This window comes from Parasteatoda tepidariorum, chromosome 2, assembly GCF_043381705.1.
Source record: "Parasteatoda tepidariorum isolate YZ-2023 chromosome 2, CAS_Ptep_4.0, whole genome shotgun sequence".
Taxonomy (NCBI): domain Eukaryota; kingdom Metazoa; phylum Arthropoda; class Arachnida; order Araneae; family Theridiidae; genus Parasteatoda; species Parasteatoda tepidariorum.
In genome coordinates this window covers 18,707,365-18,733,129 of record NC_092205.1, presented here as the reverse complement: position 1 = coordinate 18,733,129, position 25,765 = coordinate 18,707,365, and the positions used below count along the sequence as shown (strand labels likewise).

The 25,765-nt window shown below is 30.2% G+C and overlaps 1 protein-coding gene and 1 long non-coding RNA gene across 2 annotated transcripts in view; both read right to left on the bottom strand.

The window, feature by feature from the left end:
- Positions 1-1,579: 1,579 nt before the first annotated feature.
- Positions 1,580-3,583, bottom strand: LOC122269521 (uncharacterized). The gene is made up of 3 exons (XR_006225243.2): positions 3,469-3,583; positions 3,267-3,366; positions 1,580-1,782 (listed from the first exon to the last, which is right to left on the bottom strand). It is a non-coding gene; the product is annotated as an uncharacterized lncRNA (long non-coding RNA).
- Positions 3,584-5,299: 1,716 nt separating this feature from the next.
- LOC107442397 (Zinc transporter Zip99C) overlaps positions 5,300-25,765 on the bottom strand; it is a 52,002-nt gene continuing 31,536 nt past the window's right edge. Inside the window, exons 2-9 of the mRNA XM_016055961.3 lie at positions 19,405-19,509; positions 16,964-17,073; positions 14,067-14,273; positions 12,879-12,968; positions 9,256-9,369; positions 7,189-7,258; positions 6,987-7,086; positions 5,300-5,502 (exon numbers count right to left, since the gene is read on the bottom strand). Of these exons, the coding sequence (XP_015911447.1) occupies positions 5,427-5,502; positions 6,987-7,086; positions 7,189-7,258; positions 9,256-9,369; positions 12,879-12,968; positions 14,067-14,273; positions 16,964-17,073; positions 19,405-19,509 (872 nt within the window). The 3' untranslated portion in view covers positions 5,300-5,426. The remainder of the gene's footprint in view (positions 5,503-6,986; positions 7,087-7,188; positions 7,259-9,255; positions 9,370-12,878; positions 12,969-14,066; positions 14,274-16,963; positions 17,074-19,404; positions 19,510-25,765) is intronic.

The window sequence follows — 25,765 nt, the reverse complement described above, 5'->3', positions numbered from 1 at the left end:
AAAGAATATGATAAATTTTCATCATGTTGTTAAAATGTTCATACTGATTTTTTATTTAATTCAGAATTTTTTCTTTAATGATAGTTATAGAAACTATAAGAGGTATTTGAAATTTATTTTATGAGAAAAATTTCAGATAAAAAATAGATTTATTTGTTGTTTACAATGTTATGCATATTTTTCTTATGTAATTATTACATTTTATAATTATACCAAAATATATAGTATTATGAATTAATATTCAACTGAAAATATTATGTTTTTTTATGAGAGGTTTGTTTCATAAGCCAATTTTAAAAAATATCCTTGATATGTCATTTTTTTAAAACCTGTATGCATATATTCATTCTATATTAAGAGTATACATTGCTTTTGAAATTATTTTTTGTTTATAAGTGAATACTACTTATTAAGTTACTTAAAAAGGCTGATATTTTTTATTAAAATCATATTACAGATTCAAAAACTACTACATAATTGCACAGCTTTATTCCCTTAAATTTTTAGGGTACAAAAATATCAGAAATTTTTTTAGTTTTCATGTGTTATTTTGTAATAAAGGGGTTACCCTCATTTTCGCATGTTTTTCTAAAAAGGTAAGGTTCTGTAGAATAATTCTCTATCATTGAAAGTTTAATCCTTTGAGCCCCAGCTTTTCCTGAACTTTAAGAGACAGACTTTCCTGCAGCAAAAAAACTGGTTTATTGAATGGAAAGATAGTGTGTATCAAGAAAATTTTTGTTCAATTTTACCCAAGGGTTTAATGCTTAAAGAGTTAAAAGCATAAAAAAATTAAAAAAATGAAATCAAATTTTTAATTTTATAACAAAAATAGTGTGAAAAGAGGAAAGATTTTTTATGTATATGAAGGTTATTCTAATAGCAATGGAATGTTAAGGTCAGTATTTTGGTTGTGAAACTTAAGAAAAACAACGAATGCTGAGTATCAAAAACAAAATAGCAACTTCTGAAAGATAAATAGTTTGCTGAATAAGGAAAAACTAACATAAAATATATTAAAGCTTTTTCCAGTTTTGATGCTGAATGGTTGTTCCTCAGTCAGCAGGAGAAGTTGGCAAGGATTGTATTAAAATTAGAGATGATACAAACTGATTGATTTCGTCAAATCCTCCAACATTTGAGGATTTTGTAAAATACCTTTTTCAATAAAAACATGAAAATGAATGTATATAAAGATCAAAAGATTTTGCTTAATATTACATTATTGAGCAAAAGATTTATGCAACTATTGGGGGGGAGGGAGAAAATAAATATTTTGTAAAAAATATTACTGAAAGAATATAATTTACTTATATTCTTTGAGAATATTATTACTGAAAGAATAAAATTAATTTTAATATACTCAAGAAGAAAAAATTNGATACCATTAAATATCTTTAATTTTAATAAATAGTAATATGTTAAAATGTATATATTTTTCAAAAAAATAAATGCAACATAAATTTAATGAATTTTTTAAAAGATATTTAATTAGATTATATTTTGGATAGAATTATAACCTCATTCAATTTATTTTAAACAAATATGATAAAAAATCACATTAAATGATATGTTTTAAAAAAAAACAATAAAAAAAATTTAGTTGCCCTCAGATTTAAATCTGTTGAATATTTGAACCTCTTGAAACAGAAGATGTTCCAAATGATATTCTGACAGCTGCTTTTCTTTTCAATCACAGCTGTTGACTAGTGTACTAGCAAATTAATTAAGCCCATCACTCCGATACCTCCGCACAAACAGGCCATTTGCTTCATCGATTCCCTAGAACAAAATTTAAAAACTTTGTTAAACAAATTATTTGTCTTGTTAATTCATTGAAATAAAATTAGCTTCAAAATATTTTGAGGGTTGTATAAATAAAAAGAGAAAATGCGAGATAGCATCAGATAGTACCAAAAAGGCGACTTATACGTCAGAATATATAGTAGTAAAATGTACTTAGGATGCATTTTCTGCAACAAAAAAAAAAGGTGGAGATACCGGACAATTTTTTTATCACTTTTTGTTAGATTTAATCACCTTAATACTGATTTAATCCATTAATTTTGCCCTATATATTGTCAACTTTTCATACTTCAATTTAAGGTAAAGAGAGTGCTTTGCAGAATGCATATAACTGATTAACCACTTCGTATGAAAGCATGTAAAGTGAATATAAAGTCGTGCTGAATGTGTTTAGAACAATGCACAATTTCCAAAGGTAGAAGGTGCGCATAATGCGATAATTTGTTGTTGAATTGTTGCTTTGTATGGTGAACACAGTACAAAATGTAGAAATTTCCAGAAAAGGCGGTTATTAGAATCGAAACTCCCAAATCCAATACTCGCAAATGCCATGATCTCACATGAAGCTATCGTTACTACAGATGTAATCATGAAAGGTCATCAAAGAGTTACAACATATGTGCAACCCATTCTCCTTATCTCGACTTTACATTTACTTTAAATGCTTTTATGTAAATAGGTTAATCAATTATAAACATTTTTACTTGCACTCCTCCTTCTTTAAAATCTATCTACTGTTATTTGCTTCTTTTTTCTACATTTGCATTCACTTCATAGATTTCCTCAAATGAAATTTAATTTAAAATACTGTTAAACAAATCATTTGTTTCATTGATTTTTTAAAACTTTTTTAAATATGAATTCAAAATTTTACTGAGCAAATCATTTGTTTTATCGATTATCTAAAACAAAGTAAATTGATTCAAAAGTTCTACAAACAAACAATTTATTTTATCAATTCTTTGAAACGAGAATTAAACAAATCATTTGATTAATTTACCTTAGCCATAAATTTTATAGGACAAGTAATTTGTTTTATCAATTTCTTCAAGCAGAACAAAGGAATTCAAAATTTTATTAAACAAATCATTGCACTGATTATCTGCAACAATATTAATCTGAATTTAAAGTTTAATTCACATCATTGATTGTTTCATCGATTCTACAGAACACTATTTAAAAAATTAATCCAGAACAGGGAAGATCTGAATGTCAATTATTAAATCAACTCTAACTTCCATCACGTAATCAAGTTGGTCCACATGTTTTAACTCCTATCTTATTCATTAGTGTTTTGTTAGTTTCAGATAAAATTTTTGTTTTTTCCCCGGTTAAATATTTATTTGCATCTCCTAATTCACAAAATTTTTTGGCTTCCCTTTCAACAAGGTTATTAAAAGTGTACATAAAGGGCAGTGGTTACATAAGACTTCGTTTTTGTGACCTTAAAATTTTCTTACCATGGATCTTTTTCTTTCATGATATCTGGCAAAACATTCACCAAAGCTATGTTTAGAAAACCTCCAGAGGTAAATGGCAATATCCACGCTGTGCACGTGCCTAGTTAGTAAATATAAAAATTAGGTTACTTTTATCACACATCAGTAAAAAATTTTTCTCTATTTAGACAATAAAATGAAATTATTATTATTTTTAAATTACCTAATTTATCTTCTGACTCTGAAGATAAAGCTACAACAGCTCCAAGTATACCAATAGTAGCTGTCGATATCTATAACAAAAAAGTAAGTACAAGATAAGTTTATATCTCTCAACCTTTGGTATTATAAATTTTAAAAAATTTTTTATTCCATCAAAAGAATGGTAAAATGGCAAGTGTTTTATACTTAGAAAACACTATTTGGGTCGTAGAAATAGGCGCATCCTACGATGAATCGAACATTCAAACGAAACACATAAGTGAAAGCAAGAAATATTTAATTATTAATATCATTATTTTCAATTGCATCCGGCATAATTCGATATTCAGAATGCATTTTATGGCAGAATAAATGAACCAGAATAATAAATAAGGGCCGTTTAAATATTTTATAAAATTTAAGTTTTAATTCATTTTAATTTCGCTACGTGGGACATAGAATTCCCTTCATCTTTTGAAAAATTTTTTAAATTATAAATAATTAAATTCCTGGTAAAAAATTACATTTTAAAAAATAAGCATCGCATGTAAGTATAAGAGGAAAGTTGCTGACAAGTGGGAAAGATGGGTTCAAAATCAGCAGAAATATGTCTACATAATATTTGAAGGTCCCCCTAATTAGTTAATATTTTTCACACCAAAACCATACCGTCAATTGTTGACTTAAGTCTGTGTAAGTGAGAAATAAAAATCCTGCCATTTGAGCAGATTTTTATTTCTCACTTGAATAAATGTCGCAACTTTTTTGGTGTAAAAAGAGAAACCAAAACCCTTGTATCAGTTAATACAGAATTTCCTATTGATTTTTTATGTAAGTGAGAAAAAAATTAATTCCTATTTTCAGTGCATACTGAAAGTCAACTTTCGTTAGTGTGAAATAAATACTCTGGCCATCGAAACATACTGACTATCGACTTTAATCATTGTAAGTGAGATATAAGAACCCTGCCCTCAATAGATATTGAATAGAATATCACCTTTTGTCGGTATAAATCAGCTATAACATATCCTGCCATCATTTCATACCGAATTTAGATTTTTTTCGGTGTAAATGTAAATGAGAAATAAATCCATCTTGTCAGTACATACTGAATGTCGGCTTTTGTTGGTGTGATAAATAAAATCCCTGAGCATCAAAACACATTAAATATCGACTTTAAAAACCCTGCAATCAAAATTTCGACTTTTTTCGATGTAAGTGAGAAATAAGTCCTAGACATCAGTACATACTGAATGTCGACTTTTGTCGGTGTGGTGTAAGAAATAAAAACCCTGTTCATCAAAACATACTAAATATCGATTTTAAGAAATAAAAACTCTGCCACCAATATAGATCAAATAGAATACGACGTTTATCGGTATGAGTGAGAAATTAAAAACCCTGCCATCATTTCATTCAGAATTCCGATTTTTCCGTTGCAAGTAAGAAATAAATCTATGTTATCAGTACAAACTGAATGTCGACTTTTTGTCGATGTGAGAAATAAAATCCCTGGTCATCAAAACCCATTAAATATCGACTTTAAAAACCTTGCAAGCAAAATTTCGACTTTTTTCGATGTAAGTGAGAAATAAGTCCTAGACATCAGTACATACTGAATGTCGACTTTTGTCGGTGTGGTGTAAGGAATAAAAACCCTGTTCATCAAAACATACTAAGTATCGATTTTAATCGTTATGAGTGAGAAATAAAAACTCTGCCACCAATATAGATCAAATAGAATATCGACGCTTATGGGTATGAATTAGATTATATTTTGGATAGAATTATAACCTCATTCAATTTATTTTAAACAAATATGATAAAAAATCACATTAAATGATATGTTTTAAAAAAAAACAATAAAAAAAATTTAGTTGCCCTCAGATTTAAATCTGTTGAATATTTGAACCTCTTGAAACAGAAGATGTTCCAAATGATATTCTGACAGCTGCTTTTCTTTTCAATCACAGCTGTTGACTAGTGTACTAGCAAATTAATTAAGCCCATCACTCCGATACCTCCGCACAAACAGGCCATTTGCTTCATCGATTCCCTAGAACAAAATTTAAAAACTTTGTTAAACAAATTATTTGTCTTGTTAATTCATTGAAATAAAATTAGCTTCAAAATATTTTGAGGGTTGTATAAATAAAAAGAGAAAATGCGAGATAGCATCAGATAGTACCAAAAAGGCGACTTATACGTCAGAATATATAGTAGTAAAATGTACTTAGGATGCATTTTCTGCAACAAAAAAAAAAGGTGGAGATACCGGACAATTTTTTTATCACTTTTTGTTAGATTTAATCACCTTAATACTGATTTAATCCATTAATTTTGCCCTATATATTGTCAACTTTTCATACTTCAATTTAAGGTAAAGAGAGTGCTTTGCAGAATGCATATAACTGATTAACCACTTCGTATGAAAGCATGTAAAGTGAATATAAAGTCGTGCTGAATGTGTTTAGAACAATGCACAATTTCCAAAGGTAGAAGGTGCGCATAATGCGATAATTTGTTGTTGAATTGTTGCTTTGTATGGTGAACACAGTACAAAATGTAGAAATTTCCAGAAAAGGCGGTTATTAGAATCGAAACTCCCAAATCCAATACTCGCAAATGCCATGATCTCACATGAAGCTATCGTTACTACAGATGTAATCATGAAAGGTCATCAAAGAGTTACAACATATGTGCAACCCATTCTCCTTATCTCGACTTTACATTTACTTTAAATGCTTTTATGTAAATAGGTTAATCAATTATAAACATTTTTACTTGCACTCCTCCTTCTTTAAAATCTATCTACTGTTATTTGCTTCTTTTTTCTACATTTGCATTCACTTCATAGATTTCCTCAAATGAAATTTAATTTAAAATACTGTTAAACAAATCATTTGTTTCATTGATTTTTTAAAACTTTTTTAAATATGAATTCAAAATTTTACTGAGCAAATCATTTGTTTTATCGATTATCTAAAACAAAGTAAATTGATTCAAAAGTTCTACAAACAAACAATTTATTTTATCAATTCTTTGAAACGAGAATTAAACAAATCATTTGATTAATTTACCTTAGCCATAAATTTTATAGGACAAGTAATTTGTTTTATCAATTTCTTCAAGCAGAACAAAGGAATTCAAAATTTTATTAAACAAATCATTGCACTGATTATCTGCAACAATATTAATCTGAATTTAAAGTTTAATTCACATCATTGATTGTTTCATCGATTCTACAGAACACTATTTAAAAAATTAATCCAGAACAGGGAAGATCTGAATGTCAATTATTAAATCAACTCTAACTTCCATCACGTAATCAAGTTGGTCCACATGTTTTAACTCCTATCTTATTCATTAGTGTTTTGTTAGTTTCAGATAAAATTTTTGTTTTTTCCCCGGTTAAATATTTATTTGCATCTCCTAATTCACAAAATTTTTTGGCTTCCCTTTCAACAAGGTTATTAAAAGTGTACATAAAGGGCAGTGGTTACATAAGACTTCGTTTTTGTGACCTTAAAATTTTCTTACCATGGATCTTTTTCTTTCATGATATCTGGCAAAACATTCACCAAAGCTATGTTTAGAAAACCTCCAGAGGTAAATGGCAATATCCACGCTGTGCACGTGCCTAGTTAGTAAATATAAAAATTAGGTTACTTTTATCACACATCAGTAAAAAATTTTTCTCTATTTAGACAATAAAATGAAATTATTATTATTTTTAAATTACCTAATTTATCTTCTGACTCTGAAGATAAAGCTACAACAGCTCCAAGTATACCAATAGTAGCTGTCGATATCTATAACAAAAAAGTAAGTACAAGATAAGTTTATATCTCTCAACCTTTGGTATTATAAATTTTAAAAAATTTTTTATTCCATCAAAAGAATGGTAAAATGGCAAGTGTTTTATACTTAGAAAACACTATTTGGGTCGTAGAAATAGGCGCATCCTACGATGAATCGAACATTCAAACGAAACACATAAGTGAAAGCAAGAAATATTTAATTATTAATATCATTATTTTCAATTGCATCCGGCATAATTCGATATTCAGAATGCATTTTATGGCAGAATAAATGAACCAGAATAATAAATAAGGGCCGTTTAAATATTTTATAAAATTTAAGTTTTAATTCATTTTAATTTCGCTACGTGGGACATAGAATTCCCTTCATCTTTTGAAAAATTTTTTAAATTATAAATAATTAAATTCCTGGTAAAAAATTACATTTTAAAAAATAAGCATCGCATGTAAGTATAAGAGGAAAGTTGCTGACAAGTGGGAAAGATGGGTTCAAAATCAGCAGAAATATGTCTACATAATATTTGAAGGTCCCCCTAATTAGTTAATATTTTTCACACCAAAACCATACCGTCAATTGTTGACTTAAGTCTGTGTAAGTGAGAAATAAAAATCCTGCCATTTGAGCAGATTTTTATTTCTCACTTGAATAAATGTCGCAACTTTTTTGGTGTAAAAAGAGAAACCAAAACCCTTGTATCAGTTAATACAGAATTTCCTATTGATTTTTTATGTAAGTGAGAAAAAAATTAATTCCTATTTTCAGTGCATACTGAAAGTCAACTTTCGTTAGTGTGAAATAAATACTCTGGCCATCGAAACATACTGACTATCGACTTTAATCATTGTAAGTGAGATATAAGAACCCTGCCCTCAATAGATATTGAATAGAATATCACCTTTTGTCGGTATAAATCAGCTATAACATATCCTGCCATCATTTCATACCGAATTTAGATTTTTTTCGGTGTAAATGTAAATGAGAAATAAATCCATCTTGTCAGTACATACTGAATGTCGGCTTTTGTTGGTGTGATAAATAAAATCCCTGAGCATCAAAACACATTAAATATCGACTTTAAAAACCCTGCAATCAAAATTTCGACTTTTTTCGATGTAAGTGAGAAATAAGTCCTAGACATCAGTACATACTAAATGTCGACTTTTGTCGGTGTGGTGTAAGAAATAAAAACCCTGTTCATCAAAACATACTAAATATCGATTTTAAGAAATAAAAACTCTGCCACCAATATAGATCAAATAGAATACGACGTTTATCGGTATGAGTGAGAAATTAAAAACCCTGCCATCATTTCATTCAGAATTCCGATTTTTCCGTTGCAAGTAAGAAATAAATCTATGTTATCAGTACAAACTGAATGTCGACTTTTTGTCGATGTGAGAAATAAAATCCCTGGTCATCAAAACCCATTAAATATCGACTTTAAAAACCTTGCAAGCAAAATTTCGACTTTTTTCGATGTAAGTGAGAAATAAGTCCTAGACATCAGTACATACTGAATGTCGACCTTTGTCGGTGTGGTGTAAGGAATAAAAACCCTGTTCATCAAAACATACTAAGTATCGATTTTAATCGTTATGAGTGAGAAATAAAAACTCTGCCACCAATATAGATCAAATAGAATATCGACGCTTATGGGTATGAGTGAGAAATTAAAAACCCTGCCATCATTTCATTCAAAATTCCGACTTTTCCGTTGCAAGTAAGAAATAAATCTATGTTATCAGTACAAACTGAATGTCGACTTTTTGTCGATGTGAGAAATTAACTTCCTCAACACATATCGACTTTTGTTGGTATAAAGGGAAAATAAATACCCATGCATCAGTGCATAGGTGTGTACTGTATATCGTCACCTGTCGACGTAAGTAATAAATCGTGATACTTAATAAATATTTCGGATAGTTACACCAATCATTTACACAGCTCTTATACTGTGTACTTATAAAAAGCAAATTGATATACTTACTTGAGCTTTGGCAGCATTCCAAGGATTGAACCCTGATTTGAGTAAGATTGCAAAATCACCTATTTCATGGGGAATTTCATGAATTAGGATTGCAAAAGTTGTGAGAACTCCCATCTAAAAAAACAATCATAAACCTTAGATTTCTAAAATAAATATCATTATATAATTGATAGGTATAATATAATATTTTTAAGAAAATTTCATTATTTTCACATTTTTCAGTCCCTACGACTTAAATAAATAAATATACATTTTTTTTATGTGACACAATAAACTCGCGCATTTCTCTATCTATTGGCAACACTGTAGTTCAGTGTTTCCCAAACTTGTGTACCCTTTCTAAATTTTTCGTAACGCTGTGTACCACTAATAAAAAAAATGAATGTATATTTTTCTTTTTTTGGTACTAAGTTTTATTAATAAGTTCATGTACATCAGTGAAAGGATGATATTGTTTTTGCTGTGATAAAAAAATTGCACCAAAGTTAAAAATCACAACTGGCTGTAGACACCACTAATTATTAACTGTTAATTCAGTAAAAAATAGCCAATAGAAAAATACGTAATCGTAAATTTTCATGGCTAGCTCTGTTTCTAAATAAAATTTTTTGAAATTTTCGTTTGTTGTAAGATATTTCGCGTTAGAACGCGTACCCCCTCTAAACTGTTCCCGTACCCCTGGGGGTACGAGTACCACACTTTGGGAAACACTGTAGTTAATTTTCATTTGGTAGGTTGTCTTAATTAATAATAGTTAGTCACACGTGAAATAGTTATCACACGTTAGGTATTTATTTAGAATAATGTTGTATTTTTAAGGAAATAACTTATGAAGTAATAATTCAGATTTATTTTTGATCCTTTCTAAAATGGCTGATGGACAGATCTTAAATTATTACTTAAATTCAATACATTAAGTACTTCAACAATATCGCGGACATCCCTTAAGAATAGTTAAAATTGAAATCGCAGTATTCCCATTTGAGCAATAGCAATGGTAAAAAAATGTGGTTAATATTCTATTCAAAACTAATTAAATTGTTCGGATTGGATGAGGGATTGAAGAATTAAAATATTTAAAAAAAATATTGTGTAGTGCATTCGGCTTGGTTATCAATAAATTTTATATGTTTCACAAAATAATTTTAAAAGGTGACCAAGCGGGTCGCCAAGGGCGACTAATACTAACAAAAAAGCTTCTACTGTCATAAATCAAGAATGAGTTATATATCGACTATAATCGATTTCATTCTAGCTATTCTAAAATCTTTTTTTTTTAATAATAGCAAATTTTTTTAAATAAAATCGAATTATAATAATCAAATGATTGAACTAACTAACAGAATTAAATAATACAGCAAAATAGTGTTGTGCCAGTAGGACACTGAAATTATGAGAGCAATAAAATAATAAATAGAAATAAAATGAAATAGATTTGATAGACGATAAACAATTCAGAATGGTAATTTCCATAGCCTGTACAGCTGCTCCACTAAAGATTTGATATCGCAATAATTTTATAGCTTTATTTTATAGCTCAATAATGCCAAATGTAAACTTATACAAGAAGTACAACGCTTTTTAATACGACCAAAATATTTTAAGAACTTTCAATTCCTTTTTTTAAATATTTTTATTCTAAAAATACAGATTAAAATACACATAAAAGATTAAAAACACAGTAACGTATAAAGAAACGAAAATTGGCGTTAGAGAAAGTGCGTTCTTGAGTTTGATTCTTAAATTATCGTCTGCTCTAATTAATTAATATTTTAAATTACATTCCTTTGTGAGTGTTTCTCAGTACACGAAAATTAGATAAGTTATTCAGGTTGCTAAATTTTTTCTGTGCTCTTAATGCGTATTGTACGTGTGTACCGGTCACCGGGATAGCCTGGTTGGTAGGACGTTGGGCCTATGTCCAAGAGGTTGTGAGTTCGATCCCCACAGCCGAAGAATCCCCATGCAGTAAATGATGACTGGTGCACGTTAAATCTGTCGGGTCACAACGTCCTCCATGTTGCCATAACAAATCATACCTCTGGGAGTACAGAATTGGAGATTGATGGTTCATTTCAAAATTACGATCAGTGGACGAATGAATGGATGTATGAATGGGGCCTCCCTATAAACAGCTTGTGACGTGTGTGTGTGTCTGAATTCGTATTCCTGGCCATTGATGGCAGCACTGGAAAACAAGAAACGCACCCTCTGCCTTAAATTCGCATTAAGATTGAATCTTAGTACGCATGAAAATCCAATAATTAGATCAAAAGTAATGTGTATTGCTTTATTATTATTTTGTGGGGTTCACACACATGTGAAAATTTGAAATCGTGATCGTTCACCCCTCTCAGCAAAAAATGTCCGTCGATGCACATATGTTCAGCTAAACAATTTAATAACATTAAATAAATAATCCCAAGAAATTGAAGCGGCAAAATAGTACTTAATTAAAAATTTCATTCACTTCAAAAATATGTAAATAGGAAATAACAATCGTCATGTTTCAAACGCTCTAAAGTCTCTTACAGATCCTAATAGCTTTGATAATCGAATCGCGGTTGCTTTACCACATCCCTTGTGAGTGCGATTTTGGCAACATTAGACGAGCTCTAAAATTTAGACATGAGCAACACGATAGATATGTTCGTTATCAAGAAAACGAGAAATCTTCAATTGCTGCACATTGTTGGAATCTGGTGCATAAATTCAATTTCGACAATACCAAAATTATTTCCACATCAGTCACAACAGCTCAGCTTGATACCTTAGAATCTTGTTTTATTCATATGAATGCTGATTTTCTTGTAAACGACATTAGTTCCTCACTCCCTTTCCATACCCCGTGGAAATGCATTTTACCTTGATTTGCCCCTCTCGGTCATTGTGATTATTTTTATTCTATTTTCATCTTTCTTCACTCTCGGTTACTGTGGTTTTTCTGGATTTGTTTCTCACCTCTATTTTTCCGTTTTTTTGTTGGTAACTTTATATTTTATATTTCAGATCACTTTTGTTTCTTTCTCATTCGCATCTGCCAAGTCTTGAAAATGGGCACCTGCTTTTGAGGGCTTGAAAAATATCGACTGTTATTTCCAATTTTTTTTATATTTTTGAAGCAAATGAAGTTTTTAATCAAGTTATTTAATAACATATTTTGAGAATTACGTTAATTACAAGAAAAAATTTTAATACCAAAATAACCGATAGCTTGGGTTCCTTAATGTTATTTTTTTTTTAAGTAAATAAATAAAAATTTCCCTCTTAAACGTATCCGTATTATTAAAATCATTTAATGAAAATCTGTAAAGTTTTACATTTTTATCACTAGATCTAAACATCGGCTTAATTTTTAACGTGGTTTTTAAAGATTATCCTGACTACAGTAAATAGTAAATACGACATTGATTTTAAATACAACTAAATAGATGTAACTAAAATCAATGCAAATGAGACGTTTAAGTTTTTAACTATCTTTTCCAAACAAAAAAAAACTTTTTTTTAAAAAAATAAGTTTGTAAACTTTACTAAAAATAGTAAAAAATTCATTCTTCAAAAAAATCATTTCTAATAATATTAACTATTAAAAATAAATGAATTTTTCCCTTAAAGAACCTCACCTTTATTCCCACTAAGAAACTTCCTGCTACTGCTAAACCATGAGTGAAATTGTCTATACTGTTGGCCATCAAGTTTAAGTAACCAGCAATCTAAAAGGAAAATAAAAACTTGCATTCACATGAATTGATTCGCATATTGCTGTTTTTACTTTTTCAAGTTCGGATACAATAATATGGAGAAAAAAATATTATTTTTCAGACTTAAACAATTAAAAAGAAAGAAGTGCTGTTTAAAAATGATTGAAATGTCATGTTACCAAAATGCTATACTAAGTTGTGTTGAGCCACGAAGCGATGAGTTAGTGAACGTGACCATGCTTGTCGGCAAAATATCCTAATGGATGAATCACAGAATAGAACTGAGAATGAGACGACCGAGGTTCGTATCCTGGTGATGGTTGGTCGATTCGTATACTGCAGTGGGCTCACACTAACCATAGCGCAGAATGCCTCCAATTGTCAGATCAAGAGTTTGAATTCTCTTGCTATCGAAATAACCCTCGCCATGTTTTCGGGTTTTCTTGTTCATGTAACCTAAATGGAGGTTAGTTTCATTTAAAAAGTTCTCAATGAACGTGGTGGGTCCCAATGCTGAATTCAGGAGTTTATTGGTCTTCTGGGTAGTTCAAAATTACACGGTTGAGGCCACAGAAAACAGATACGGATTAACACCCTTAAATATAAAATGGTGTTTAGATGATTGATAAAAATAAATATGAGAGTAAATTAAGTAAAGCTCTCCTGCAACAATCAGTTATCAGATAGGACTTCATGAAGGTTAAGGCTGTATAATTTCGAGGCCAACGGCTATATAATATTCGTTGGGCACCAAACGTTTCTACTTAAAAGTCTAACTGGTCCTCAATTGGTCTGAAGCTAGGTGAGCTCTAAATCGCCTCCGAGGAATCGAACCCCGGTCTTTCACGACAGATTAGTGCTTTAACCACAATATAACCGCGACTCCTATATAAGCAGATGGAAAGGGGTTAAATATTCTATAAAGGTGAACTGAACCATCATCGCTAGAATATTTTTTACACATTAAAAAAATTACGATGAAGACAATGAAGATTTATATGTTGTTAATTAATAAGAATTGTGATCAAGGGAGAAAAAAATAGAGAAAGATTTAAAGTTCTATGAGTTTGAAACAATAAATTTTATAGATGGTGTAAAATATGAACACACATGAATATTCTGTATCACTTTGATGGGTTCTTTGATGATGCATCCATTGCTGTTCGACTTCGAGGAACCATTCTGTTCCAACTTTGGTTTTAATTGCTGTGCGTATGTTTCGTGATACATAGAGTGACCGTTGCATGAAGCACTGCCATTCAATTGTTGCTGTTTCTCACCTGTATACGCATGGGAAATACTCGTCCTCCGCACTTCCTGGGAAGAGAAAAGGTTTTTAAAATAAAATAAAAACTTTGAGAAAAAAAACCATTCATATTTCAGAACAAATGATGAATTTGGGGCAATTTAGTGAATTTTTTTAAACTAACTGTTCCTTAGTAATCCTAATTTTTCAGTAGATGGCAGCACAACACACATTACGTAGTTATCTCATTATTTAAATGGAAATTGTTGTGTTTTTCTTCAAAAATGTTTTCTGGGTAACATTAATATTTCAGAACAAAAGGATTAGGGGCAATTTTGTGATAACCCATATTTTTTTAAAGGTGAATTTCTTTCAATTAGCTGTACCTTAGTAATCCTAATTTTTTAGTAGATGGCAGCACAACACACATTAGGTAGTTATCTTATTACTTACATGGAAATTGTTGTGTTTTTCTTCAAAAGCGTTTTCTGGGTAAACATTAACATTTCAGAACAACAAAAGGATTAGGGGCAATTTTGTGATAACCCATACTTTTTTAAAGGTGAATTTCTTTTAATTAGCTGTTCCTTAGTAATCCTAATTTCTCAGTAGATGGTAACGTATTATCTCAGTGATTCGATGGAAATGGTAGAGTTTTTTACCAAAAAAGCTACCTCGAATAATTTGAAAATGTGACTTATCATTTTATCGTCTCAAGCGTTTCAAATATTTATTTTAAATGAAATCGGAGATAAATAAGTTAATGAGGAGTTCAATTATGCGTATCGTTGGCGGGGGGTATGGTGGGCATATGCTCCCCTCAATAATTTGAAGTTCCTTTCAACAAAATTCAGAGAAATAAAGAAAATTTTTATAAATCATGATCGATTTAAATCCAGCAATCACTAAAAAGAGATGAAAAAATCTTTTTGCAAATATTTAGTAGACTTTTTTATGTGTAAAATTTAGAGAGCTATTGTGATTGTGTATTTTAATTTTGTTCCCCTCAAAAATTGGACTCTTGCGGCACCCATAGGTTCAGTTTTCATTGTCATTAGGTTCATGGGGGGGAAAAATAATAAGTCACATGGTTTAAGCTAATTTAAAATAAAGTATTTCGCAATTTTAATGTTAAGCAAATTTATTTTGTTTATTCATACAAATTGGAAAAGTTTGTTTATTTTTACAAATTACAGAGATCGCTACTCTCAGATGTAGTGTACCCTTAAGCTAACGTGTATTGATAAAGGTACAAACATGCCTAAAAATAACATTATACTGCTGTTATACTAAGTTAGAATATGTTGATAAATTTATAAATAAACATAACAAATCGGGGTGATTCGGTGTACAGAGCACGCAACTTCCAATCAGGTAACCCAGGTTCGAATCTCATGACGACTCGTATGCTGCTCTTCCGGCTCAAAATATTTAAAATATCCCCAGTGTTGGATGGATCATGGATCGGGAAGTCGGGCCAACCATGGGAGGCTTTCATGATTTCCAAATTACATTAAAATTCGTACTTTTCAATGGTGAAAGAACACTATATATGGAAACCAAGTCGGTTTTTTTCCTCCACTGCTGGTTTAAATTATTTTAATTCAAAAAAATTTGAACAACGTATTTCAATGACACTACGCTTATAAAAATCCGATTTACACCTGCCAGACCTAAATACCGATTTATATCTATATATCCGGCATGTTGAGTTAAAAGGAAAAACTCAGCGGTTCTGAATTTCTTTCGGCTATAGAATCCTATATGATTGAGCTTCATTAGGCGGAACCCCGGCATTATAGATAAAAAAAGAAAGAAAAAAAAAGCTTATTAATGGTTGGGAATAAACTAAGGGAAAAAAATCTACTAATAATCATTTTGGAAATATTTAATTTGAAGAGCGAAATATTTTTAATTATAAATTTGTTCTTCGTGTATGCATTTATTGAAAATGAATGAAAAAAGTTAAATTATGGCTTTCAAAAAAGAGCTGCTATAAAAGTTGAGACTAGTTATCAAAGAAACAAGATTTTTTTATTCTAGAATTTGGTTATTTTATTTTGAAGAACTCGATGAGAAAAACTTATGGAAAAATTTATAAAGGCATATCTGTTCATAATTTACTCAATACATATTTATGGAGAAAATAAAATTCTTTTTAAAAATTTTGATTTTGGTACTTTTTTATTGACATTTTACATGAATAGTTTCATATTAATGGAATGTCCTTAATAGCACAGCGGTTAGAGAAGCGGACAAGGGGTCTTGAGGGGGCAGCGAAAGACCACCAAGAACGTATGATACACATGCTCTTAAAATCTATTGAATCGAAAAATCAGTCGCTGAGTACCATGGGAGCAAGGATCTTGAGAAAATTTCATTCCTCGTTAGATTTATGTCTAAAGTGAGGAAGTTTCCTCACGAATGAGTAGTGCTGTAATTTGTCGTGGGGTTCTGAGCTACGATGTACTTTCACCTATGCGGTGCTCTCTTGTCAAACGTAAGGCATAGGATGTGATGTGACTTCCTGATTTAATTCGCAAAAGACCAATGGCTGGCGAGCTAAGCTTGCTTAAGTATCATTAAAAACAACAACATATTAACGAAATATGAAACAAATTATGGGTCAGTAATTGCATATTAACATAATTATTATTGGTTAAAAAATATCTGAATTCATGGGATCATGGTACGGGATATACTATATATACTAGGGTTCCACTTTTAGGGAACAGCTGTTCTAGATTATAAACAAACTTACTTTGTTGTCGTGAGATGCAGCAAACATGAGTTCTAGAATGACGAAGGAAAACATTCCTAAAAGTACCCAGAGTCCGAGTGTGATGTGACTGGAATGAACTTCTGGACCCACTAGACAAAATAAAAAAGGTTTGATCAATGACGCTTACAATTTGAATACGAAGGATGGACAGAGTTCATTGGGCACTGCTATTGCAAATTGTAGGCAGGTAGCACAGCAGATATCGCAACAGCTGCTTTGTTCAGTTTTATAGCAGCTTTGTATAGCATGAACTGTTGACACTTTTTGATAGTGAATTATTAGCGAAACTTAACAAAGAGCACTATTAATATCTGTATACGGAAGAATGAGAGACAAATTTAGGTATAACCGGTTAACACAAGCTCTTTCATCAAAGAAAATGATAAGAAGGCACCGTTTAAGTGCTTTATGATTGAGGCAAAGTTATAATTTTATACTATATGTACGATTTTGTCATAAAGAATTACCCGAGTTTTCGAACGGATAAATAACTTAAGTATATCAAAAAATGTTTAACTATTTTTAAAAATCGCCCATTTGGCGAGATTTTTTACACCTGGATGAAGATCATCAAAATGAATGAATTATTCTAAATTTTTAAGAATATTTTTGTGTCCAGATAATTCAGCGTTGGAGTAGTCTTTTAGATCAGGGCTCGAAAAACAGCCCGTCCTCAGCGGTCAAAAATTCCTCGCGGACAACAAATTTCTCGAATCCAACGTCCGCGCGGACGGCCATTTTTCCGTTAATGTTCGTGATACACTTTCAATTTTCGTTATCTTACAAGAGTCTAGCGCCTCACTTCTAAAATGACCCTCTAATCTAGAAATACCGCAACATACTGTGCATGGTGGAATTAATGAATTAATGTCTCTGTCTGGGAGCACTGCAGCGGTTGAAAGAGGCTTTTCAGCAATGAACTTACAAAAAAAAAAAAAAAAAAAAAAAAAAAAAAAAAAAAAAAAAAAAAAACACATTACGCACATAAACACATTAAACAAGAGTTAAACGCAATTATAAACATCTACGTAAATGGAAAACCCCTTTCAGATTTCTGTGCAGAAGCCTCTGTAAATCATTGGCTTGATTGTGGAACTGGCAAACGTCATATTTGATTAATTTAAAAAACGCAGTACCCTCGAATAAATTGACATTCCAGATAACTTGACCTTTGTTATTTAAATTATTTCCTAAAAGAAATACTAGTTTTTATTATTAGTAACCTAGTATTTCTTTTATTACTGTATAATGTAATCCTAGTATTTGTAATCCTAGTAACTTCTAATTCATTGTGCAATCTATATAAATGTTAGTAATAAATAAGAGAAAATTATACTTTTATTTATTTAGAAGCTACGGGTTAGTTTCAAAGGAGGACGGGTACATTGTTGGACAAGCCGTCCTCGGGGACGGGTAAAATTTCTGAGTTTCTTCAAGCCCTGTTTTAGATATTAAAAAATTAGACCACAAATGCTTGTTGTTTTCACAAAACTGTGGCTTGTCATCATATTGACGTTTTGCGCCATTTTCAGAAGTAGCATTGGTTGCGCAAGCCAAAGGTAGACTTGACAGTCAAGAACTAACTATTGCAAACTACCAACAGTTATGAACTGTGAAGCTTAAATAGCGTTATATTTAGGGGAACGCTATGCGAAATCTCTTTATCCATAGAAAAGCTTTTAACATTAAAAAAAAAAGTTTATAAATACCGGGCAAGTTTAAACCCGACAATGGCCTTTTACTTTGAAAGAACATTAGAGAAGGAAATACCAAGTATTATTTTGAGAAATTTAAACAGAAATAAAAATCATCAGTGTTGTGAATTCTAATATCATGTGAAACTAGCAGGCATTATACCGGAAAAGGGTTTCTTTAAGTATCACATAATAATAACACATTAATTTATCAATATGTATCAGTTTATCACCTTCGGGTTTTAACTGGCAGCGATTGTTTAGATCTAGTTTTGGCCGATTAAAGATGGAATCGTTTGATTCCTCGAGTTTTTAACCAACTAGAATAAATAATCCCCATTTAAGCCGATTAAACCTAGATTTATCTTTTATTTTTAGGTTATCATTAACACATCTACACTAAAAAGTCTACAATATTAAGTAAAAATTTTGAAATATGCTTCTTTTTACAAATTACTTTAATAAGTTACTTAAGTTTAATATGATAAGAATTTCGACACATTAAATATTTCAGGCCAGTTACAACGAGTGCCATAAATAGTTAGTTGTAATACTCGCTACATAAAACATAGCAATAGCAAGTAATTTACTTCTTAATAAAGCAAAAAGTAATCCTAGTTCTAGTTTTGAGCTTATATTTTGAAGGTTTAAAGTGTATTTTTATGTCAGAGTTATTTTTGATGGAATAAATCTTAAGCAAAAACTAAATGAATAAAGGCAACGTACAACTTTCGATGTGATTCCATGCTTCTGGCAACAAATGAAGAAAGACGTCACCCAGGAGACCCCCAACGGCGAAACTGAGTAACAAACGCAGGAACTTGCTTCCACCTGCAACAATACAATAAATAAATAAATGTTTACCATTTGAGACATCTTATAGAAACTATAATGTAATAGAAAATAATATAAGGTAGTTATACAAAATGCTGCTATTAATTTACAGCACTAATCTAAAACTCTTGCATTGTCTGCAAAAGCTAACTAAATATTTACTTTATGAGCGTTCAAAAAATAATGGTTTTGATAATCTTTAGATAGCAATGTAAAAATTGCACATAATACAATTCAATGGAAGTACTTTTTACAAATAAAGCGCTCTGAGCCGTAGTGGCTCAGGAGATAGAGCGTTCTCCTTCCAATGAAGTGAACCGGTTTAGAATCCCAGCGATGGCTAGTCGATACGAATTCCGCATCCGGCTGACACCAACCACAGTGCTGACGTGAAATATCCTCAGTGGTAGACGGATCATGGGTTAGAGTCCCCTTGCCATCACGCTAACCGGGGAGGTTCTCGTGGTCTTCTTCTCCACGTAACGCAAATGCGGGTTAGTTGCATCAAAAAGACCCAATACTTGATCCAGGAGTTTCCTTGTCTTCTAGATTGGGTTCAAAATTACAAGGCTGTGTAGTTGAACATTTGTAGTCGTAAACCAAAAGATAAGCTGTTCAACGACGGTCATAAAAGAAAATAAAGAGCTTTGAGCCGAAGTGGCTCAGCGGATAGAGTGTTCGCTTCCCAATGAGGTGAACCGCTGAATTTGTCAGGGTCATGAAGTCCTCTAAGTTTCCTTAACAAATCAATACCTTATGGGGTACTGGATCGGAGATTGATCGTGCTACGGGTTCAGGTCAAAATTACGATCTGCGGATGGATGGATAGTGTATGGATGTGTCCTCCGTGTAAAGCGGACTGTGACGTATGTGTGAGGCAGAAGTCAAATTCTTGACCATAGATGGCGCCACTGGAATACAAAAGAAGCGCACAACCTTCAGCCTTAAAAATAGACTTGTTAGTATTGAGAACTAGCATAAGACAACAATAGAGAACGAAGACATGCCCGCTGTAAAATTTTAATAAAAAATGGAATATTGGATAAGGGAATTAATTTTAGGAAATGCGCTTTCAGTGTTAAAAAAAAACATTTTTATTCAAACTAATATTTTGACGAGTTATGGTACTTCAATAATAAACAACATTTTAAACTAGAAAAAAAATTTAATCCAAAAATTTTAGGAGAATTTTAATGCGTGATATACGCACGTAGACAAAGAGTAGCAAACCCAAGAAGAAAATAAAATATCAGTTTTTTTCCTTCACTATTTTGTTATAATTTTAATTTTATAAATATATAATTTTCTTGAACTAACATCACATAAAATGCTCATAAAACATTATTTTTTAAACGATGTTAATCAGTACTTAGCAAATAATTATCAGAATATTTTCCCCAATAATGTAAATATGTAAGACAAATACAAGAATCTTTTTTTTTAAAACATGTTTTGTATGACCATTTTAATTACTTGGTATACACAGCTGCTGCTGCTTGAATTAAGTTTTTCATGCGATACAGCATTGTTTCAATATATTTTTATTTATGCAGCCCTCGTTTTGTGCTTACTTAGTAAATTCGTGCAAGAAAAAATAATCCTCTTTCTTTATTTATTATAATTGTTATTTTCTTGAATAGAATAACAAACAACAAATCCTAACAACATCTTCTTCCTTTGAAGGAAATAAAAAACTTATTCAGTACATTATCGTCGCAACTAAAAATTTCATTTAAATGTTTGTATTAACATTGATGGCTCTGTTATAAAACATATTTTTCCTAAAGATGAGCCCTTTCTGGAAGCATTATTTCCAAACAAATGTCAATGCAAACTTGAAATAAAGAGAAAAAAAATTAAATTATAATTATTTAGCCAGTACTGTATATTTTAAATAAAAGCATTATTTTTATTAATACTAAAATTCTTCCATTTATTCTATACACAATATTAATTCCTTCAAATAAAAATATTATTTTCAAACATTATTTCAAACAAAAATATTTGATCTTTCAAGCAAAAGTATTATTTCGAAACATTCATTCACGCAAAATATTTAATTTTTCAAACAAAAGTATCAAATCTTTCAAACAAACATTTGTAAATGATTGTATCAGCATTTCTCTTTTATAAACTTTTAAGTTCAAAATAAAATAAACTTACTCAAGAATTACTAATTCTTTTTCTCCGTTAACCCTCGCCTATTGTAACAGTTCTTTTTCACAAACCATAATTCAGTAATTCATTCAATTTGATTTATGCATACGCCAAAAACTACAAGATTAAAAATTGCTGAAGATTTGCGAAATCAACTGCCTAACATAAAATCTAATTTTAAGACTGATATTGATGAAGCAATGAAAAAATTTTATTTTTTTATATGAAATGTTTCTAAATTAATTTAAAGTTTTTTTTTTCTTTTTCAGATTTTTATTTTTTTATTTATTTTATTCACACCTGCTAGTTTACTTTTTCAAACATTAAGGAGTCCGCCAAAAGAAGTTCAAGCGTTTAGGGTTCCGTAGCTGAAAAAAATTCGGAAACGCTGTTCTAGAACATACCCTTATTAGTATTTCACAATGAGTAAAATAAGGTTACAAAATACTGCTTCATTACTTTTTTAATTCTTTGTTTTCATTTTTTTAAAGGAAAAAAAAACGCTTTATCGAAATGAAAATATCTACATACATAAAAAAAAAAAAAAAAATAATAAATAAATTACAGGGTTTTATTGCAACAATAAGTAATATTATACGCCCTATGTCAAATAGTACATTTTGTTCCACTCTTCGTTCGAAAGTTGGCCTCTGGGTCCCTGAACCAAAGAAATGTTATACGAGAATAAAAGAATATATATAAAAAAAAGATATCGTCAGGATGGAAATGGTGTTAAAAATCCATCATTCATATATGCGGATGTTCTACAGCAGATGCTAGTTTTCAGTGGGTGATGATGACGTCCTTGAAACACCCATATAGGTCATGGTTAATAGCAGCTCCTCTTCGAAATTCTGCTACACAGAAGGGCAATGAAGAAAAAAAAAAATTATAGAGAACTGTGCAAATAACGTTTTTTTTATTATTATTAATAAGTTTTGTATTCATACGCATGACGCGATAAAATTCTATTAATAGAGAGGTAAACAAATAGATGTGTGGTGTATTCTTCGTAGCTCTTTTACCAAGAGATGATAAATAAATAAACCTAAGTTAGAGTGCATTTAACTCGCAGCAAAAGCTTTAATTTTTATCTTGCTAAATAGAATTGTCTGGCTTTAAAAACCGACAGAAAACTTTAATATTTTTTTAAATTATTAAACTTTTTTTTTTAAAAAGTTGCCAACCTGGCGAGATTATTTTAATTTAGATAAAAATCATTAAAATCCATGAATAGTTCTCAATATTTGTAAATTTTTTATAAGCCCAAACAATGTAGAGTTGGAGTAATTTTTAAATACATAACATAAAAAGATTAAAGTTGTTACTTTTTAACATTTACATTTTTATTATTTACTAAGTCGGAGAAAAAACCTTAAATTAAATTTTTTGTTTCCAGTTTATTTATTTATTTATTATTTAAGTTTTTATAACTCTATATTTGTGTGGAAGAAAATTATATAGCCTTTAGAAATCGTCATTTATTAATTCATTTGTCGAAAGCGCCTCGTTATGGCAACCATACTACTATAAATGCCTTTTAATATAACGAGTGAATAAAGTAAAAAGAAATTAAAGCTGTTAAAAAACGAATCAAAGCTCCAATGAAGCAGTTAATCAAAGAATAAGCGAAAGAATGAATTAATCCTTATATGAAGTAAAAAAAAGTTCATAAAACTATAATTTGAGTCACGACATTAAACGACTTATTTATTTCTTTACTAAACCAACCCAAAAATATGAACACAGAGAGACAGTATATAGTTTAATTAGTGTAAGTGGATAGTAAAATTAATAAATTATAATAATGCATTTTAGATAAGTGAAAAAATCATCATTATCAAAATATTCTTTTATTTTAAATTTCGCTCCTTAAAATTGTATAGGAGTCGGTCTACAGAATCACTGCTTTAGATAACATTATTTTAATATTAAGATTAATTTTAATATTAGATAACATGAATTTATTGAATAAGAAAAGTTAATGTTATTGGGGGAAAAGAACTGTTTGCACACAAAAGAACGTTATGCGTAATGTTCTATTAATAGTTAAGGTTAAGCTATCCTTGAAACTCACACGCCTACTCGTTTATGATTGTTTAAGGCTCTCCAGCCAAATCTCAAATATTTTCCTTCCGGATTATCATCGCCATATGAGTGGGAATATTTCAAACTGTCTTATCGCACAGACCGCAGAAGTTAGATTTACAATACAAACAAATTGTAGTGTCCCGATTATCCGAGTTAATGTGGACCACGACTTACTCGGATAACCGAAAAACTCGATTAAAACGAAGAGTCTAAAAAGGAAAGAGTAGGTTTAAATGAATATATTTAACAAATACAAAATTTATACGAGTAATTTTGTTTACAAAATTTATACAATTTATATTATAATTAGGAAGCTTACTTAGAAACACTTAAAGAGCATTCTTTAAGAGAATTAAAGAGTTTTTACTTAAAAAAGTCCTTATTAGTTTTACATTACTTTAGCGCTTTTCTGCAGCAATGTTTCGTCCTTTTTTAAAGATAACAGGCTGATGCCGCCTGTTCTTATTTTTCTTTTTATTCAATAGCACTTTCGATAGCTTTCAGCCCATCTGTATGAGAGATTTTTATATGTTGATTTTCATCGTCACTGTTTTCATCATCTTCATTTCATTATTCGTAGATTCATTTTCATTATTGATATTTCATTATTCGTAGATTCATTTTCATTATTCGTAGATTCATTTTCATTATTGATATTTCATTATTCGTAGATTCATTTTCATTATTGATGATATTAACGATTATCGGATCAAGTTGTTGAATTTCGTTTTCCTGAGTGTTTGGAAGATAAAATTCGGAATTTTTTTGGCGGTAGTTTTAAAAATAAAAAATAAACTAAAACAAAAATATTCTTGAAATATTTGATAGCTCGGTTAAAGCGGAAACTCAAATAATCCGGACTCGGATAATCGAGACTCTTTACCGTACTTTGTTTTTAGCAAAAGCATATCTAGCTGTCAACTGTTCGAGTTTTCACAAAAGATTTTAGTTTGATTATTTAAATAGAAAGTAAAATTTGCGATTTCAGATTTCATTTTTGATTTATTATTTTTGATTTAAAACGATATTAACAATCGTTTTATCTGATTAATTAACATATACGCGTTACCGGTAAAGCTCGAAAGCCGTTAATATGCATATTGCTCAGCTAATCTGCAGATTAACTTAAGGAATTACCTTAGCTAATCTGCATATTAACTTAATGAATTATCCTAACTAATCTGCAGATAAGCTTAATGAATTATCGTAGCTAATCTGCAGATTAGCTTAACGAATTACCCTAGCTAGTCTGCCGATTAACTTAATGAATTACCCTAATTAATATGCAAATTTATCGGTTGTAGAGTTATTTATGCGGTTGTAGAGGCAGTCGAAATTACAAAAAATTCTTATAATGCAAAGAATAAAAATTCTTATATTTCATAAACATTAAGAAAACCATTTTTCAAAAATCAAAACGTGTGAAGCTATGAAATGAATAAAAGTAGAGAGTTTCAATATTACTGATCGTTGAGAATGAAGATAAGATGATTTACTATTACTATATTCATAAACACCATATTGAAAATATAAATTCATAGTGGAGCGGCATTGTATAAAAATGTATAATAACTGCACAATTTGTGTCAGAAGAATCTATGTTTGCTAGCTAGGCTAACAATGTTAGTACATGATGTAAAGAGGAAAATAAGACAGGGAATTTTAAATTACATCTCTATGGGTTATAATGAGGGTCGTAAAAGAGTCAAAATAGGATGTCGACTTAAATATTGCTAACAAGACAAATGAGGTATTTCCAATTAGACTAAACACTTTTTCAATTTTGGTTTGTTTGTTTTGAAAATGTTTAATGTTAAAAGTTATATGTTAAAGAAATGTTTAATGTTAAAAGTACATCAATGCAGGAAAAGATTTTGCAAAATATAATTTTCATTGAAATCCGTCCAATGTCTCCCTTTAAAATTTTGATCCTTTAGAATCCATCAATTTGTGATGGAAAGATTCATCTGGAAGGTGAGTTCTTTAACAATTCAGATATTTCAAA